At 42.6% G+C, this 19,496-nt stretch overlaps 2 protein-coding genes across 5 annotated transcripts in view; one reads left to right on the top strand and one right to left on the bottom strand.

The window, feature by feature from the left end:
- G3BP2 (G3BP stress granule assembly factor 2) overlaps positions 1 to 7,251 on the bottom strand; it is a 91,674-nt gene extending 84,423 nt beyond the window's left edge. For 2 of the 4 annotated variants that reach the window (XM_032149974.2, XM_058433822.1), the window contains exons 1-2: positions 7,083 to 7,251; positions 6,863 to 6,983 (exon numbers count right to left, since the gene is read on the bottom strand). The gene's annotated coding sequence lies outside the window, so the exon portion shown is untranslated. The remainder of the gene's footprint in view (positions 1 to 6,862; positions 6,984 to 7,082) is intronic. The other 2 variants (XM_032149983.2, XM_058433826.1) reach the window with 1 other exon arrangement.
- Positions 7,252 to 7,383: 132 nt separating this feature from the next.
- Positions 7,384 to 19,496, top strand: part of USO1 (USO1 vesicle transport factor) — a 95,683-nt gene continuing 83,570 nt past the window's right edge. Inside the window, exon 1 of the mRNA XM_032149949.2 lies at positions 7,384 to 7,693. Within this exon, the coding sequence (XP_032005840.1) occupies positions 7,628 to 7,693 (66 nt within the window). The 5' untranslated portion in view covers positions 7,384 to 7,627. The remainder of the gene's footprint in view (positions 7,694 to 19,496) is intronic.

Below are 19,496 nucleotides of genomic sequence, written 5' to 3'. Positions count from 1 at the left end.
GTGCAGTGGCACAATCTTGACTCACTGCAACTTCAGGCAATTCTCATGCCTCAGCCTCCCGCGCATAGCTGGAATGACAGGCCACCACGCCCAGCTACCAAAACCTTCTTTCTTGGACTCTCCTCTCCCAAGGATTTCCTAAGGCTTTTAAAAATATTTTGAGGGCACCAGGTGCGGTGGCTCATGCCTGTAATCCCAGCACTTTGGGAGGCCAAGGCGGGCGGATCACGAGATGAGGAGATCGAGACCACGGAGAAACTCTGTCTCTACCAAAAATACAAAAAACTAGCTGGGCGCGGTGGCGGGCACCTGTCGTCCCAGTACTCCAGAGGCTGAGGCAGGAGAATGGCCCGAACCCGGGAGGCGGAGCTTGCAGTGAGCTGAGATGGCGCCACTACACTCTAGCCTGGGTGACAGAGCGAGACTCCGTCTCAAAAAAAAAAAAAAAAATTTTGAGGGCTGGGCACGGTGGCTCACGCACTTTGAGAGGCTGAGGCAGGCGGATCATGAGGTCAGGAGATTGAGGCCATCCTGATTAACACGGTGAAAACCCGTCTCTACTAAAAATACAAAAAATTAGCCAGGCATGGTGGCATGTGCCTCTATTCCCAGCTACTTGGGAGGCTGAGGCAGGAGAATCGCTTGAACCAGGGAGGCGGAGGTTGCAGTAAGCCGAGATCGCACCACTACACTCCAGCCTGGGTCACAGAGCGAGGCTCCATCTCAAGATAAATAAATAAATAGCAAAATAAAAATATTTTGAAGCCTGGGGCAGTTGGCTCACACCTGCAATCCCAGTATTTTGGGAGGCTGAGGCAGGAGAATAGCTTGAGGCCGGGAGTTTGACACCAGTCTGGGCAACATAGCAAGACTTCATCTGTACAAAAAAAAAAAAAAAAAAAAAATTAGCCAGGCATGATGGTGTGCACCTGTAGTCCTAGCTACTCAGGAGGCTGAGGCAGGAAGAGCTCTTGAACCCAGGAGTTCCAGGATGCGGTGAGCCATGACTGCACCACTGCACTCCAGCCTGGGTGAGACAGTGAGAGCCTATCTCCAAAAAAAAAAAAAAAAAAAAAAAAATTGAAAAGCACTTCATGAGACACAATAAGAAAGGACAAGGAAGCCCTCTATATATTGATATGGACCAATCTCCAAGACATATTAAATTGGAAAAAGCCTGGTGTGGAATAACGTATACATTGTGCTGTATTTATACGTGTTATTAAAAAAATGAGGAGGCTATAGACATATTTGTATATCGGCAAGGATTTGAAGAATTGTTAACATTGATTGCCTGGATATCCAAGGAGTGGAAGGAGACTTTTTACTATATACCCCTTTGTACTTTTTATTTTAACGATATTAATGTATTACCTGTCTAAGAGAAAAGAAAGCCACTTTATTAGTGTAGTGCATCTCAAAGCAAGATGGGTTGACCATGGGGATACTGAGATGGTTCTTTCATGGGCTGAGATCCGATTCTAAAACTATAAGTCCTTTCTTTCACAAAGATTTATCTTTACATATGGTAAAAGGTAATTACTAAGCTAGTCATTAAAGGATGCCAAAATAGTCATAAACTAAAACTAGCATGTTAATAGCATCTGAGGACCCTAATTCAGACTCTACTGAGGAAATCTGAGTGCTATGCAATGCTTAGCAACAATGCAGAATTTCTACTCCTATGCATACAAGCCAATAGTTGGAACTTCCTCCATTGGGGAATTCATCCATTAAAGAGTTACCAAGTTCCTATTACGTGCCAGATGCTGTGCTAAGCACTAGGGATAAAGCAATTTACAAAAGAACTAAAATCTTTGCCCTGATGGGGGTAGTCTTCTGGTGGGGGGAAACAGACAGTAAACAAGATAAATATGTAAAATATATACTATATATTTCAATAATCCTACAATGCACATCCCCCCCCCCCCCACCGCCCCAATTTTCTGAAGCCTGAAATTCAGATCTTTTGGCAAGGTTTTTTTTTTTTCTTTCTTTCTCTAAGGCACACTTAATAGCATAGTATATCTCATGAAATATGGGAACATAGTGTATATAGGAGAATAATGTATCAGATTCATTAAGCGCTACAAGGAAAATAAGCAGAGTAGAGAAAAAAGGAGTATGAGGAGGCCGGGCGCGGTGGCTCACGCCTGTTATCCCAGCACTTTGGGAGGCCGAGGCGGGCGGATCACGAGGTCAGGAGATCGAGACCATCCTGGCTAACACGGTGAAACCCCGTTTCTACTAAAAATACAAAAAATTAGCCGGGCGAGGTGGCGGGCGCCTGTAGTCCCAGCTACGCGGGAGGCTGAGGCAGGAGAATGGCGTGAACCCCGGGGGGTGGAGCCTGCAGTGAGCCGAGATCTCGCCACTGCACTCCAGCCTGGGTGATAGAGCGAGACTCCATCTCAAAAAAAAAAAAAAAAAAAAAAAGAGTATGAAGAGGTTGCAACTTAGGGTGTCAGGAAAGATCTATGTAACATTTGAGCAGACTTAAAGAAAGTGAAGAGTGACCCTTACCTTTGTGTAGATGGAGTAGCAAGCATCCCAAATACAGGAAAGAAATTTGCAAAGGACATAAAGACGGGAGAAAGTCTCAGAAACACCAAGGAAGCCAGGCGGGTGTGGCTAGAGTGGAGTGAGTGAGATGAAATGTAGCAAAGGAGATGAGATAAGGGAGGTAAGGGCCAGGTTATGTATGGACTTGCAGACCGCATTTCTACTTAATGCATAATCATTGTCTTGTGTCTAGAAAGGTAGGATAATGTATTACATAAGAGTGCAGGCTTTGGAGCCAGATTGCCAATTTATGCCCCAGCCTGCCACTTCCTAGCTTATATGATATTGGTCAAGTTACTCTCTTGACCTGTTTCTCCATCTGCAAAATAAGGCTAATAAACTACCCACCTTATAGGGTTGTTGTGAGAATTAAGCAAATTATTTTATATAAAGAACTTTGAACGGAGCCTGGCAAATAAAGAGCACTATGTGTCTGATACGGTTATTGATTAGTCATGGATTTTCAGTGTTGTCCCTATAAATTGAAATCATCAATTTATTAATTTATTTTGCTATACATTGTTTGGTTAATGAATATAATGCCTAATTGTATCACCAATGTTTGTGGACTCTGATTTCCCAGGAAATAGTCTTTTTTTTTGAGACGGGCTCCGTTGCCCAGGCTGCAGTGCAATGGCGCGATCTCGCAAGCTCCGCCTCCTAGGTTCACGCCATTCTCCTGCCTCAGCCTCCAGAATAGCTGAGGCCACAGGCGCCGGCCACCACACCCAGCTAATTTTTTGTATTTTTTTAGTACAGACGGGGTTTCACCGTGTTAGCCAGGATGGTCTCGATTTCCTGACCTCGTGATCCGCCCGCTTCGGCCTCCCAAATTGTCGGGATTACAGGTGTGGGCGTGAGCCACCATGCCTGGCCTTTTTTTTTTTTTTTTTTTGAGATGGAGTTTCACTCTTGTTGCCCAGGCTGGAGTGCAATGGCGTGACCTCTGCTCACTGCAACCTCCGCCTCCTGGGTTCAAGCAATTCTCCTGCCTCAGCCTCCCGAGTAGCTGGGATTACAGGCATGCGCCACCAAGCCGAGCTAATTTTGTATTTTTAGTAGACAACGGGGTTTCTCCATGTTGGTCAGGCTGGTCTGGAACTCCCAACCTCAGGTGATCCGCCCGCCTCAGCCTCCCAAAGTGCTGGGATTACAAGTGTGAGCCACCTTGCCCAGCCTCAACTAGTCTTTTTTTTTTTTTTTTTTTTTTTTGTGAGACACGGTCTCACGCCATCGTCCCAGCTGGAGTGCAGTGGCACAATCATGGCTCAATGCAGCCTCGATCTCCCAGGCTCAAGCGATCCTCCCACACCCTCCCAAGTAAGTGGGACTACTGGCTGGGAATACAGGCGTATGCCACCATGCTCAGCTAATATTTTATTTTTTGTAGAGATGGGGTTTTGCCACATTGCCCAGGCTGGTGTTCAACTCCTGAGCTTAAATGATCCTCCCACCTTGGCCTCCCAAAGTGCTGGGATTACAGCCATGAACTACGTCTTTAAAAACCTATATATGATACTGAAGGGGCTTATAACCTAGCAAAATAATAAATAAATAAAAACCTACATATGATAGATTTCAAATACAAATGATCATTTATATTTATCCTCCCAAGCAGGCATAGACAACATTCCACCTCACTACCACCCCAACTAAAAAACAATCTTATGCAATTATATTTCTTTGTTTTTGCTGAGTTTTCCACTAGAAAGTAAGTGGGCCACTGAAAAAAGCAATTTGAAAAAATGAATTTCAAACCAACGAATTTTGTTCGTTGATGTATTGTCAGGTTTGGTTTAGAAAAAGAATCATTCGGCCGGGCGCAGTGGCTCACGCTTGTAATCTCAGCACTTTGGGAGGCCGAGGCGGGCGGATCACGAGGTCAGGAGATCGAGACCACGGTGAAACCCCGTCTCTACTAAAAATACAAAAAATTAGCCGGGCGTGGTGGCGGGCGCCTGAGTCCCAGCTACTGGGAGAGGCTGAGGCAGGAGAATGGCGTGAACCCGGGAGGCGGAGCTTGCAGTGAGCCGAAATTGCGCCACTGCACTCCAGCCTGGGCGACAGAGCAAGACTCCGTCTCAAAAAAAAAAAAAAAAAAAAAAAGAATCATTCTTAATTTTGATTATGTGTATTTTAATGATTCATGGGACTCTTATCCTGAATGCTTAGATTTATGAAAGCCAGAAGTATAACAGTGCAAGTCAGGCCGTCACAATTTGTTCAGGTTTTCTCTTCCTTTATTAACTCAGGTAGTTCCTGAGCATCTACCATATTAAAGGAATTATACTAGATGATTAAAGGATGCAAACAGGAATACAACACAGTCCCTGACTTTTCTCCCTTTACAAAATCAGTAGAAGTGGATTAATATGTAACTCTTCCTCTGGAATAAGGAGTCTATTTCATGGTTGTTCTGTAGTGACAATGCTTCAGGGATCCCACCTTCATCACCTTTGCACCCAACTGTCCATCACTCCTGTGCAGGGGCTGCTGCTGGGGAAGAAAACAGGTCAAATGCAGGGAAAATTGATAGTAAGCTGTTACTACTATACTCACGAAAGTATAGTAACCTACTTTACTCACTAAAGTACAGTAACCTACTGTACCCACCAAAGTTTAAAACAAAACAGGACATTTGACAAGGCCGGTGCCTTTAAACAACTTTGCTAAAATGTCAAGGCACTCTTTTTAATTATTAAATAAGAGGAGTAATAGACATTTGTGGCCCACTCCATCTATGAGCCTCATTCCTGATGATGGGGTAGAGTGAGGTTCAGGGACAAGGTGAAGTGAGGTTCAGGGAGGGGTGAGGCTTAGGGGCTTAAGTGAAGTTCTTTGCATGCATTTCTTAGTAATAAAAATGCTGAGTAATTTACTGGTTACTTTTTTTAGGCTGCAACAAAATGCTCCCATGGAAAATGTCTACGGTAAAATGTCAAGTGTATAGTTTTAAAGCAGAGGACAATGCTTAGTGCACAGTATTTTTGGCAGTATGACCCCACCATTCTCCAAGTTGCCCAGGCTTAAAACGTTGGCACTAGGAAACACATAGCCTATGATGTGTTCCCTACAATTTCACTTTACAGATTAAAAAAAGGGAACCTCCTCTTAGTATAATATTCATATATTCTTTCAATGATTTATTCATTTATCCGTCAATATCACCTTTTATGAGACAGTGGTAAGCAACAGAGATATAAAATGAATAACATAGTCCTGCCTTTAACAGTTTGGTTTAGCAAGCATTTATTGAATGTACACCATATACAGTATTAATAACTGCAAAATGCTAACATATAGATATGTACCTAGATTTTAGGGAAAGCTTTCAAGAATGATGTCAGAGTTGAGTCTTAAGGAATTAGCAGGAGTTTGCTTGATGAAGAGAAAGGAGGGGAAGGGCATATCCAGGTCTGAGAAAAATGCCCAGAGTATGTGGGGGAGGCAGGAGCTGAAAAACTAGACAGGAGCCAAATCATAACGGGCCTGTATGACAAACTAACGAGTTTGGACTTTATTCTGGAGAGAATGGGGAACAACTGGAGGATTTTAAGAGGAGTGACATGAACAGATGTTTTGTTTTGTTAGTCTCACCCAAGGATGGACTGGAGATTGGACTGAAAGGAAGCCAGGGCTGAATGCAGACAAACTAGTTAGGACGCTGTTGCTGTAATCTCAATGAGAAATGAGGAGAACATAATCTATGTCACAGGCACAGAGGATGGAGAGCAGAGCACCTATTTGAGAAATATTCTATAAATAGAAATGATAGGACATGACTATTGATTGGACATGTGTGGGTGGAAAGCCAGAGTCTAAGATTCTTCCCAGCTTCCTCTGTCTAGCTTAGGCAATTATTTGGACAGTCGTACTACTGAGCACGGCACACATATAGTAGAAGCAGCATATTGACTTTTTTTCTTTAAGGGAGGCAGGGGAAGATGACGAGTTCAATTTTAAATGCTGAATCTGAGACCTGTGGGGAATCCAAGGGGAGAGATCCATGAGTCAGTTAGCTAACTAGACCTGTGTTTTTTAGCCTCAAGAAATTTACAAGACTATTCCAAAAGCATGTGTACTGACAACCTGACTGCCAAAGGAACAGGCATACACCAATGAGAGAAAATGACAATTTTTTCATGTTAAAAAAAAATTGAAAACACAGGGGTTGAGAGTTAATAACAAAACATTATGTTACTCCGCAAACTGACACAGCAGAACAATGTATTTCTCTAGTAAGCTAAATGTAGGGTTTGGTGGGTTTCCTCCTGACGACACTTGAAAATAAGAGGTGTACCTGGTGTTTAGATCTAGGAATTCCTTTCAGCAGGTTTGAAGAGCAAGAGCTGAGAAATGCGCCCTCCAGTGGCAGTGGAATGAGGGGTTTCTAGTAACCCTTTTTACCACCAAACAAAGCCCTGTAAAGAAATGCAATTTACCGGGATCAGAAAGCCACAACGCTGGTACTAGTAAACCGTCAAACCAAGCGAACCCTCCCAGGGGCCAGGAACCCTTACCTGTCACGTCGCCCAAAGGAAAATTTCACTTTCGACTCAACAAAATAAGACCTCAGATTTGATAGCTTGCAGTAAGTCCCGCTTGGCGACGATTAAACACCCTGCAAGTCGAAACGCGTAGTCTAATCAAATCCTCTCCAGCCTGCAGGGCCGGGCTTCGACCACGTGGGTGACTGCGGCCAGCAGGATCAATCCGCGAAGGGCGGGAGTAGGAGGCGTGCCCTTGCGGCGGGAGGCGGGGCCTGCGCAGTAGGTGGGGCTTCGGCGGAACCTAGCTACGAGGTTCTTCTCGCCTCCGCTCCCCTTTTGCCTTCAACCTTCGAGCCGCCACGTAATGCCACGTCCCCGCGCATGCGCATCTTGGCCGCTGGTGGCGGCTGTTTCCGGGCTTAGGGGGCTGGAGTGGCCGCCGAGTTGGAGGCGGTGGTGGCAGCAGTAGGAGAGTGTAGAGTGCGGGATTGGGGGCCAGGCCCTACGGAGGGCGGGGGAAGTTGTCTTCGTTTTTTTTCCGGAGGGGCCGGTAAACTTGGTGGCGGAACGGCAAGATGAATTTCCTCCGCGGGGTAATGGGGGGTCAGAGTGCCGGACCCCAGCACACAGAAGCCGAGACGGTGAGAGGAGCAGCGGGTCTGGGACTTGGGAAGGGGTCCGGGCAGGGACGGGGACGGAGCACTCGGAGACCCGAAGGTCACCTCCAGCGTCCCACCATGGAGGGGGGATCCACATGCCGCCTCCCCCTTTGCCCTCCTTCGGCTCCTGAAATCCCAGTTATTCATTCACGCCCCCAGCTCAGTCCCTGTCGCTGCGGTTCGGCCGGACTGACGGCAGCCGCGCCCCGCAGCTCAGTAGGCCCCGAAGTTCGGGCTAGGAGAGCGGTCCGCAGGTGGTACCGCCCGGGAAGGGACGGATCCCAGGCCAAGCTGGCCCGAACTGCCTCCCACGCCCCTCGGGGCCGTGGGCCCCTCCCTCCTTCTCTTTCGCCTGTGTCTGCACTGGCCGAGAGGAGCCTGAAGTCCTGCTCCCTCCCTCGCAGTCTGAAACTGGGGCGTTGGGGAAGACTGCGAGAAGGTTTAAAACCCAGCTGTTGGTGAGAGCATGTGGCTAAGAATAAAACGATATTCTTTGAAGCACAAATCCACCTGCTCCTGTCCCATCAACTGGAAAAGCGGTCGTTCTGCCTGGTGTTATTTGTTCAGATCCCGCTTTTCGGGCTCACCCAAATGTATATCATTTGGCAAATGCTACCTTGAACGTAGTAGGGATCTTTCGCGCTCAAACTGCTTTGGGGACACATCCACCGCTTTCTGCCTGAACTCGTAATGACATGATTTGCGGCGTTATTTAAAAAAAAAAAAAAGAGTTTAGCCGCTGAAAACAGTATTTAATAGTTGCTTAGATTCCAGGTTTAGAATACACTTATTTTGAAGTTTGGTTAGTGTTTAGAGGAACCGAGGGTGTATACCTTTTTGAAATAAACTTTTTATTTGAGAAGAATTTTAGATCTACATAAAAGTGACCAGGTACAACACTTTAATGGCTAACTTTGTTAATGGGATCCTGAGGGATAATATAGTACCTTTCATTTGTCAAGCTCTTACCTCGTGCTAGGTTCTGTGCTGAGCTCTTTATATTCCACATTATGCTTTAATCGTTAACTACCCTGCAAGATAGGTGAAAGTATTCTCACTTTAAAAGTCAAAAAATGAGACTAAGAGGGGTGAAGTAGGCCGGACGCGGTAGCTCACGCATCTAATCCCAGCACTTTGGGAGGCTGAGGCCGGCGTATCACCTTAGGTCGGGAGTTCGAGACCAGCCTGACTAACATGGAGAAACCCCGTCTCTACTAAAAATACAGAATTAGCTGGCCGTGGTGGCACATGCCTGTAATCGCAGCTACTCGGGAGGCTGAGGCAGGAGAATCGCTTGAACTCGGGAGGCGGAGGTTACGGTGAGCAGAGATCGCGCCATTGCACTCTAGCCTGGGCAACAAGAGTGAAACTCTGTCTCAAAAAAAAAAAAAGGTGAAGTAACTTGACCAGTGTCACACTGCTGGTAATAGAGCCAGGATTCAACCAAGAGGTACCTTACTTCAAAGCCTACACTTCATTGCTCATGCCTGTATTTCAATACTTTTTGAGAACTTTATATAATATTATTAAAATTAACTGCAGCTAGTCGCAGTGACACGGGCCTATAATCCCAGCTAAGGGGATGCTAAGCCAGGAGGATCGCTTGAGCCCAGGAGTTTGAGACTAGCCTGGGCAGCATGAAAAGACTCCATCTTAAAAAAAAAATAATTAACTGCACAGGTCTGGTTAGAATTGTTTAAAGCATAAGATGAAAGCTGGTAAATCTGTTTCTTTCATTTGAAAATCACTTTTCTGTCTCTCACTATAACACACACACACGCACACATTTGGCTTCACTCATCCATTCCCACTTGGCAACAAGGCAGCCTGAGCTATCCTACTAGAAGATCATGTTCTGTCTGGATTACCAGTCATACCACAATCACAGCCCACCACTTTTTTGTCTGATATTTGTGTTTGTGGCACCAGGTTATGAAATACGGCTTATTACAGCTTGCTTGGTGGAGTTAGACCTTGATTTGAATCCTGGCTTTCCACCCCTGGTTGGATTGGATATGTAAGAGATAGCTAATACCCTCTAAGTAAAACGAGGAAAATGCCTGCTCTTCAGGATGTAATGAAGATTAAGTGAAATAAGTAGAAAGAGCCTGGCACTTAGTAGATGTATAATGAGATGTAATTTTTACTATGTGTGGGTTGAACGAAGAATACCCTTTCCTGTTTTTGTTATTATTGGCCTTGTCACAGTGACTTCTCTAGAAAAGATGGAATAGAATTCACAGTGTATAGGATTTTAAAGCTAGAAAGTCCCAGATAGAGCCTCTTCATTTTATAGGCACAGAGCACTAAAGTAGCTTGCACAATGCTGAAGAGTTGCAGCTAGAACATTTTGATCTTGCCACTGTGGATGGAACAACATAGTTTTTATATCACAATTTCAAAGTGAAGCTTGAATATCACTTGTGTATGTTGTAATATATAAACTGAAAGGGTCCTTTCTTTTTTTTTTTTTTTTTTTTTGAGACGGAGTCTCTTTCACCCAGGCTGGAGTGCAGTGGCGCAATCTCGGCTCACTGCAGCCTCCGCCCCCCGGGGTTCGCCCCCCGGGGTTCGCGCCATTCTCTTGCCTCAGGCTCCGGCGTAGCTGGGACTACAGGCGCCCTATACCTCGCCCAGCTAAGTTTTTGTATTTTTAGTAGAGACAGGGTTTCACCGTGTTAGCCAGGATGGTCTCGATCTCCTGACCTCGTGATCCGCCCGCCTCGGCCTCCCAAAGTGCTGGGATTACAGGCGTGAGCCACCGCGCCCGGCAAGGGTCCTTTCTTGTTCTTGCCTAACTTTGAGTATGTACATTCAAAATTGGAAAAGTAATTTGTCTTCTATTTTTTCTTTTTAATCACCTCCCCAATAAAGTAATTTGCCTTCTGAAAATAATTATTCTGAGGTACAGTATGAATAAAATTTGTTTCACTATTTCATTCCACCAGGAAGTACAACAGGTAAAAGGGGTCATGGATTACTAATTTAGAAGTATTTATAAAGCACCAGTGGAGTGTATATACAATTTTAGATGTTTTAATTGGTGATTTAGTCTGGCCAGGATATTTGAGTTACCAGAGCTTGGAACCCCTAGCTTCTATATTATCATTTATTATTTTGTAGTTTTTTCCGTTTCTGCAAAATTAAATTTTTTTCATTGGGGCTTTCCGTCTTTCTTGCTTTTTCTAACATCCTTTTTCCAATGGAAGGCCTCTTTTCTTTGTCTGAATTAGACCTGTTATTTAAATTCATCATCAGTGCCTTCCCTAATCTGTACTTTCCCCCACCACATTTCAGATACTTTTTCCTTTCTGAGCTACCTTTACATTTTAACTACAGTGTGCATATATCTTATTCCTTCTAGACTCTTAAAGTGTCTTTAGGGCAGGGTTCATAATGTATTTTAATCTTTGTTTTTCCACAGTAGTAAATACCCAGTAAATACTTGTGAAATGAATTAATTATAGTTTTATGTGAAAGAAATCAAACATCTGTAATCGTAGCAACTTACACGTTACTAGGTACTAAAGCAATACTTTTTAAAGACTAGAAACTGAAGTTCTCAAATGAAGTTCATTGTGTCAAGCTTTTTACTTAAGGGATTTTTTCATATTTACTAAATGCTTCGACTGCTTTCCTGTTTTTTTTTTCTTATTGAATTTAAGTATCTTTTAAATGTGTGAGAGTTATGTGATTGATTTTATAGTATCTAGCTTTTCATACTCTTGGTTAAGAGTAACTTTGGACTGATATTAAGATGTTCTTCAGGCCGGGGGCTCATGCCTGTAATCCCAGCACTTTGGGAGGCCAAGGCAGGTGGAGCACTTGAGGTCAGGAGTTTGAGACCAGCCTGGCCAACATGGTGAAACCCTGTCTCTACTAAAAATACAAAAATTAGCTGGGCGTGGTGGCACATGCGCATAATCCCAGCTACTCGGGAGGCTGAGGCAGGAGAATCCAGGCGGAGGTTGGCAGTGAGCAACCACTGAGTGGTTGAGATTGTGCCACTGCATTCCAGCCTGGGTGAGAGAGTGAGACTGTCTCAAAAAGAAAGATGTTCTTCAGAACCTGTCAAGTGGTAAATGTTTTATCATAGGATAGTCAATTCTATAAAGTACTGGATATTTTAAATCCAGAATTTCATCCACATTAAACTTTTTCTGTTTTAGCATCATGTACTTTTTTTTTTTTTTTTTTTTTTTGAGACGGAGTCTCTCTCTGTCGCCCAGGCTGGAGTGCAGATGGCACGATCTCGGCTCACTACAAGCTCCGCCTCCCAGGTTCACGCCATTCTCCTGCCTCAGCCTCCCGAGTAGCTGGGACTACAGGCGCCCACCACCGCGCTGGCTAATGTTTGTATTTTTAGTAGAGACGGGGTTTCACCGTGTTAACCAGGATGGTCTCGATCTCCTGACTTCGTGATCCGCCTGCCTTGGCCTCCCAAAGTGCTGGGATTACAGGCATGAGCCCCTGCGCCCGGCCCCAGAGTCATGTACTTTTAAATTTCATTCCTCTTTTTTACTTGACACTGATTTCTGGTGATTGAAGCCTCTTTAGCCTTGACACAGTTTGCTGGGTGCACATTATTATAGTACAAATCCTACTCATGCTTTTGTTTTTTAGTTTGCTTTTTTTCCCTAACCACTAGACCACCAGAGACTTCATGCTTTTGAATGCTTACGTGTGCTTAGTTTTATATCTGCCTTCCATCTAGCACCTTTTTTTTGGGTGGGGGGGGGCGGGGGACGAAGTCTCGCTCTGTCGCCCAGGCTGGAGTGCAGTGACATAGTCTCGGCTCACTGCAGCATCTGCCTCCTGGGTTCAAGCAGTTCTCCTGGCTCAGTCTCCCGAGCGGCTGGGACTACAGGCGCACGCCACCATGCCTGGCTAATTTTTTTGTATTTTAGTAGAGACAGGGTTTCACTGTGATGCCCAGGCTGGTCTTGAACTCCTGAGCTCAGGCAATCTGCCCGCCGTGGCCTCTCAAAGTGCTAGGATTACAGGCGTGAGCCACCGCACCCGGCCCCCAGCTTGTACCTTTTATAAAGCTAGTTTCTTGAAAATTCCAAGCAAGTGTTAACTACATTTGATGATGAATCATAGAGGCATTTTCTGTTCTCAAGTTGGACCCCGAGACGTGAAAGTTGCTAATGTTCAGAAAAAGTATACAGAATTAGAACATTGTTACGGGGTCTCTTTCTGGATCAAACTTTCATCAGCTGTCTCAGAAAGCAAAAGGGCTAACAGTATAAACACAGCCATATTTTCTTTTAATAAAAATTATTATTAAAGAGTGTGGACTTAAATTTAGACATAGTTTTCGTTTAGTCAAGCACATTTTATGCCATGTTACTATAAATGTGTAGTCTGAAATTCCTATTTGGGTTGATGTATTCTACATTAATAACCAGGTCAATGTCATAACTGGAATGTGTTTTCTCTCTTGGCCTGTTTTGCAATAACAATGTCGGAGAGAACTGTAATAATGATTTGTGTTTTGGTCACTTCTATATCCAAGCACTCTTTTTAAATAGGGCCTATTGAATACTACATGGCTCTTTGGAAGGTTAATTATGTAGATTATGTAGGGTTGATTTAAAAGCTAGAATCATTTAAATTTTACATGCCCTAGCATTACCAGGTATGCTTAAAAAAATTTGAATAGATGTCCATGAAAAAAGAATTTTGTCAGCAAAGAAGTGTGTGCAATGACCAAAAACAAAGAAAAAACCTCTAATATTTATGCAAGGTTTTGTAAGCAGGCACTGTGTTATGGTTTCAGATATTTTTTAAATGTAGATAAAAAGTAAGCTGTGTTTGCCAAGTTTATCTGACCAGCCTTTTTTTTTCCTCTAGGGAACTTTGTTTATTATTTTGAGAAGCATACTTAGGGAAAAATTGTCCAAGAGGATATATAATTCTGATGCCTTTTTCTTTATTTTCCTTTATTTCATTAAAAACATTACTCTTGAATCTGATTAGGAAAGAATATTAGAATTCCTTATATACATTTGTTGATAGCAAATACTGTTCCTCTTTCTTTTTATGTATTTACCTTTTATTATTTATTAATATTACTGCTTTGTACTCTGCTTTTTGTCTGTTGTAGGTATAGTAAAGTTATGCTTATTATTTTTATACCTCAGGTGGAAGTGCCATAAACATTTTTTGTGTCAAAAGTTATTCACCATTAATTTGAAAACTTTTTTTTTTTTTTTTTTTTTTAAGAGACAGGCCCACAATATGTTGCCCAGGCTGGTCTTGAATTCCTGGCCTCAAACAGTCCTCCTGTCAGCTTCCCAAAGTGCTGGGATTACAGGAAAACTTTTGTGATGTTAGATTTTGAGATGCTAGCATTTGTGATAGGTTGTTTGGTAGACATGTTTCATTATGACCCCTTGCTTAAAAGGATGTCCTTTTGAAAAGCATAGTGCATTTATGGGAGAGAGCATGGAGAATAAATTAAGCAGTATATTATTTGTCTGACTTAAGGTAATTATAATGGAAATGGATTCATTGGCTTTGTCTACAAAGAGACTTGTGTTTGATTTTTTAGTGTTCCCACATCTCTTTTTATAGATTATAATAATTTAGGTCATATGAAGATAAGATTTGCTTTTGCTTTTTTAATAAAGTCTTCTCAGTAACAGAGTTAAATTTAAAACAAATTTCTGGGCCAGGCGTGGTGTCTCATGCCTGTAATCCCAGCACTTTGGTAGGCTGAGGCGGGTGGATCACCTGAGGTCAGGAGTTTGAGACCAGCCTGCCCAACATGAAGAAACCTTGTCTCTGCTAAAAATACAAAAATTAGCTGGACATGGTGGCAGGTTCCTGTAATCCCAGCTAGTAGGCAGGCTGAGGCAGGAGAATCACTTGAACCCAGGAGGTGGAGGTTACAGTGAGCCAGGATTGCACCACTGCACTTTAGCCTGGGCATTGGAGTGAGACTCTGTCTCAAAAAAAGAAAAAAATGACTCTTTTTTGTAATCTAAAACAACAATATTTTTATTTCATTTAAAACATAAGTGAATTGACTATTAGCATGAATTATTTGTCTTATAGTAAATCATCATAGTTAGGGAAATTCTGTTTTAGGAAGGTACAACTATGTTTTAAACTTCATCAAGGTAAGATTATATCATAAAATTAAATCAGTATTAGGTGCTTGACAAATATTTGTTGGATAAATGATTGATTGGTTAGAGTTAGCATTTTAATTGCCATTTCTGTTCTTTATTTGTTCTTGTCAGTTAAGTAGTTACTGAATACTTAAAAAAAAGAATTGTGAAAAAATACTGCAAGCTGTATTATGCTAGTGTCCTTTAATTTTTTTGCTTTTGTATTTTTATAAACGATTAAACATACATTAGTATTGTTTCATAAGTAAATGTGTTTATTTATGAAAATAAACATTTCTCTAAACAATACTTTTTTCCCCTAACTTTAAAGTTTTAGACGGTTACATGTGCAGGTTGTTACATGGGTAAATTGCCTGTTGCTAAGGTTTGATGTATAACTATCACCCAGGTAGTGAGGATGGTATGTGATGGGTAGTTTCTTAACTTTCGCCCCCTCTCCCACCTTCCCCCCGTTGTTGTCCCCAGTGTTGACTGCTCCCATCTTTAGGTCGATGCTTACTCATTGTTTAGCTCCCACTTGTAAGTGAGGAAATGCAGTATTTGGTTTTCTGTGCCTGTATTAATTCGCTTAGGATAATGGCTACCAGCTGCATCTATGTTGCTGCAAAGGGCATGATTTTGTTCTTTTTCATGGCGACATAGTATTCCAGGGTATATATGTACTGCATTTTCTTTATCCAGTCCACTATTGATGGACACCTAGGTTGACTCCACATCTTTGCAGTTGTGAATAGTGCTCCAGTGAACTTGCAAGTGCATATGGCTTTTTGATGCAATGATTTATTTTTATTTTCCTTTATTTCATTAAAAACATTATAATTGAAATGACTATTAGCATGAATTATTTTAGTCTTACAATAAATAGTCATAATTACTGGACGCAGTGGCTCAAGCCTGTAATCCTAGCATTTTGGGAGGCTGAGGCGGGCAGATCACGAGGTCAGGAGATTGAGACCATCTCAGCCAACATGGTGTAACCCTGTCTTTACTAAAAATACAAAAATTAGCCGGGCATGGTGGCACCTGTGCCTGTAATACCAGCTACTCGGGAAGCTGAGGCAGGAGAATCGCTTGAACCAGGGAGTTGTAGGTTGCAGTGAGCCGAGATCATGCCACTGCACTCCAGCCTGGCAAAAGAGCGAGGCTCCATCTAAAAAAAGAAAAGTCATAATTGGGGGAGTTCTGTTTTAGGAATGTTTTAAGCTTCATGACGGTAAGGTTATATCATAAAATTATGTCTGTAGGGCCAGGTGCAGTGGCTCACGCCTATAATCTTAGCACTTTGGGAGACCGAGGCAGGCAGATTACAAGGTCAGGAGTTTGAGACCAGCCTGGCCAATATGGTGAAACCCCGTCTCTACTAAAAATACAAAAATTAGCCGAGTGTGGTGGCGGGCGCCTGTAGTCCCAGCTGCTTGGGAGGCTGAGGCAGGAGAACAGCTTGAACCCAGGAGGCAGAGGTTGCAGTGAGCCGAGATCGCGTCACTGCAGTCCAGCCTGGGAGACAGAGTGAGACTCCGTCTCAAAAAAAAAATTAAAAAAAAAAATAAAATTAAGTCTGTATTAGCTACATGACAAATATTTGTTGAAAAAATGCAGTTGTGGGACTGCTGGGTCAAATGGTAGTTCTAAGTTCTTTGAGAAATCTCCCAACTGCTCTCTACAGTGACTGAACTAAAATTACATTCCCACCAACAGTATATAGCATTCTCTTTTCTCTACAACCTCTCCAACATCTGCTTTTTATTTGTTTGTTTTGTCTTTTTAATAATAGTCATTCTGACTGGTGGGAGATGGTATCTCATTGTGGTTTTGACTTGCATTTCTCAGATGATTAGTGGTGTGGAACATTTTTCCATATATTTCTTGCCTATGTATATGTCATCTTTGGTGAAGTGTCTGTTCATGTCCTTTGCCCATTTTTTAACAGAGTTTTTGGGTTTTGCCTGTTGAATTAAGTTCCTTACAGATTCTGAATATTAGACCTTTGTCGGATGCATGGTTTGCAGATGTTTTCTCCCAGGCTATAAGTTGTCTGTTTACTCTGTTGATAGTTTCTTTTGCTGTGCAGAAGTGCTTTAGTATAATTAGGTCCCACTTGTCAATTTTTGTTTTTGTTACAATTGCTTTTGGGCACTTAGTCATGAGTTCTTTGCCAAGGCCAGTGTCCAGAATGATATCTCCTAGGTTTTCTTTTAGGATTTTTTTTTTTTTTTTTTTGAGTAGGAGTCTGGCCCTGTCACCCAGGCTGGAGTGAGTACAACGGTGCAATCTTGGCTCACTGCAACCTCTGCCTCCCGGATTCAAGTGATTCTCCTGCCTCAGCCTCCCAAGTAGCTGGGACTACAGATGCACACCACCACGCCCAGATCATTTTTGTATTTTTAGTAGGGACAGGGTTTCACCATGTTGGCCAGGATGGTCTCGATCTCCTGACCTTGTGATCCTCCCACCTTGACCTCCCAAAGTGCTGGGATTACAGGCGTAAGCCACCATGCCCAGCCTCTTCTCGCCTTTTATAGTTTTAGGTCTTATATTTATGTCTTTAATCCATCTTGAGTTAATTTTTGTATATGGTGAAAGGTAAGGGCCCAGTTTCAGTCTTCTGCATAAGGCGATCCAGTTATCCCAGCACCATTTATTGGATAGGTAGTCCTTTCTCCATTGCTTGTTATTGTCAATTTTGTCAAAGATCAGATGGTTGTAGGTGTGTGGCTTTAGTTTTGGGTTCTCTATCCTGTTCCATTGCTCCGTGTCTGTAATATACTGTTTTGGTTAGCATAGCTTTGTAGTATAGTTTGAAGTGGGATAGTGTGATTTTTCCAGCTTTGTTCTTGCTTAGGATTGCTTTGGCTGTTCAGGCTCTTTTGGTTCCATATGAGTTTTAGAATAGTTTGTTCTAATTCTGTGAAAAATGACATTCGTAGTTTGATAGGAGTAGTGTTGAATCTGTAGCTTGCTTTGGGCAGTATTTTTTTTTTTTTTTTTTTTTTTTTGAATCGGAGCCTTGCTCTGTTGCCCAGGCTGGGGTGCAGTGCGTGATCTCAGCTCACTGCAACCTCTGCCTCCTGGGTTCAAGTGATTCTCCTGCCTCAGCTTCCTAAGTAGCTGGGATTACAGGCACCCACTACCACGCCCAGCTAATTTTTGTATTTTTAGTAGAAACGGGGTTTCACCATGTTGGTCAGGCTGGTTTCAAACTCCTTACCTCAAGTGATCCACCTGCCTCGGCCTCCCAAAGTGCTGGGATTACAGACATGAGCCACCGTGCCTGGCCCCATTTTAACAATATTGATTCTTTGATCCATGAGCATGGGATGTTTTTCCAGTGGTTTGTATCACCTATTATTTCTTTCAGCAATGTTTTATAGTTCTCTTTGTAGAGACCTCCTTGGTTAGATGTATTCCAAGGTTTTGGGGTGTGTGTGTGTGAGTGTGTGTGTGTCTGTCTAGGGTAAATGGGATTGCATTCTTGATTTGGCTCTCAGCTTGAACATTATTGATGTATAGAAATGCTACTGATTTTTGTACATTGATTTTGTATCCTGAAACATGACTGAAGTCGTTTATCAGCTCTAGGTGCCTTTTAGTGGAACCTGTTGGGTTTTCTAGGTTTAGAATCGTATTATCAGCAAAAAGATAATTTGTCATTTTTTCCTATTCGGATGCCAATTCCTTCTCTTGCCTGATTGCTCTGATTAGGACTTCTTCCTTTAAATTTTAAGTGTACCTTCACCATCCTAGTTCTATGCTGTCTTCTTCTTTTTAATCTTTTGATAGTTTTTGTTTTTTTTTGGAAACAGGGTCTCACTCTGTTGAACAGGCTAGAGTGCAGTGGTGATCACAGCTCACTTCAGCCTCAACCTCCTATACTCAAGCAACCTTCCCACCTCAGCCTCCTAAGTAGCTGGGACTACAGGTAGAAGGCACCACACTTGGCTGATTTTTAATTTTCTTGTAGAGACAGGGTCTTGCTATGTTGCCCAGGCTGGTCTTGAATTCCTGGACTCAAGTGATCCTCTCAAAGTGCTGGAATTGCAGCCATGAGCCCCTGCACCCAGCCAGTAGTTTTTCATTTTCACATTCCTCATCTCAATTTTTTCTTTCCTAGTCACTCCTATTCCCATTGTGTCTTTTTTGGTCATCTTTGTGTAGCAATGAATATAAATAAATAGCCCTATTGGCTAGCAAAAAATGTTTTTTTTTTAATTGACCGGTTGTTAGACTATAGTTCTGATTATGCCCAATTTACCAGTTGTTAAATGGATTATTTGTCCTTTTCATGTTTCACTTGGTAAGTGAAATTGTGAACATCATGTAGCAGTTACCATTTTTTGATTTTACAAAATGGCAGACAAAATGAGTAAAGTTTAAGTTCTCTTTACTCCTGTCTCCAATTTCAGTTCTCTTTTCAGACATAACCACTATTACTAGTTTGACATAAATCCTTCCAGACCTTTATACGTAATCATGCCTCTGTGTAATACAAAAATATATATTTGTATTAGCATATTTATTCTTGTTTACATAAATGGTATACTGTTTATTGTGTTCTACAGCTTACTTTTTTTTTTTTTTTTTGAGACGGAGTCTCGCTCTGTCGCCCAGGCTGGAGTGCAGTGGCGCAATTTCGGCTCACTGCAAGC

Source organism: Hylobates moloch, unplaced genomic scaffold (assembly GCF_009828535.3).
Source record: "Hylobates moloch isolate HMO894 unplaced genomic scaffold, HMol_V3 SCAFFOLD_2, whole genome shotgun sequence".
In the NCBI taxonomy this organism is placed as follows: Eukaryota; Metazoa; Chordata; class Mammalia; order Primates; family Hylobatidae; genus Hylobates; species Hylobates moloch.
This window is presented reverse-complemented; position numbering and strand designations above follow the sequence as displayed.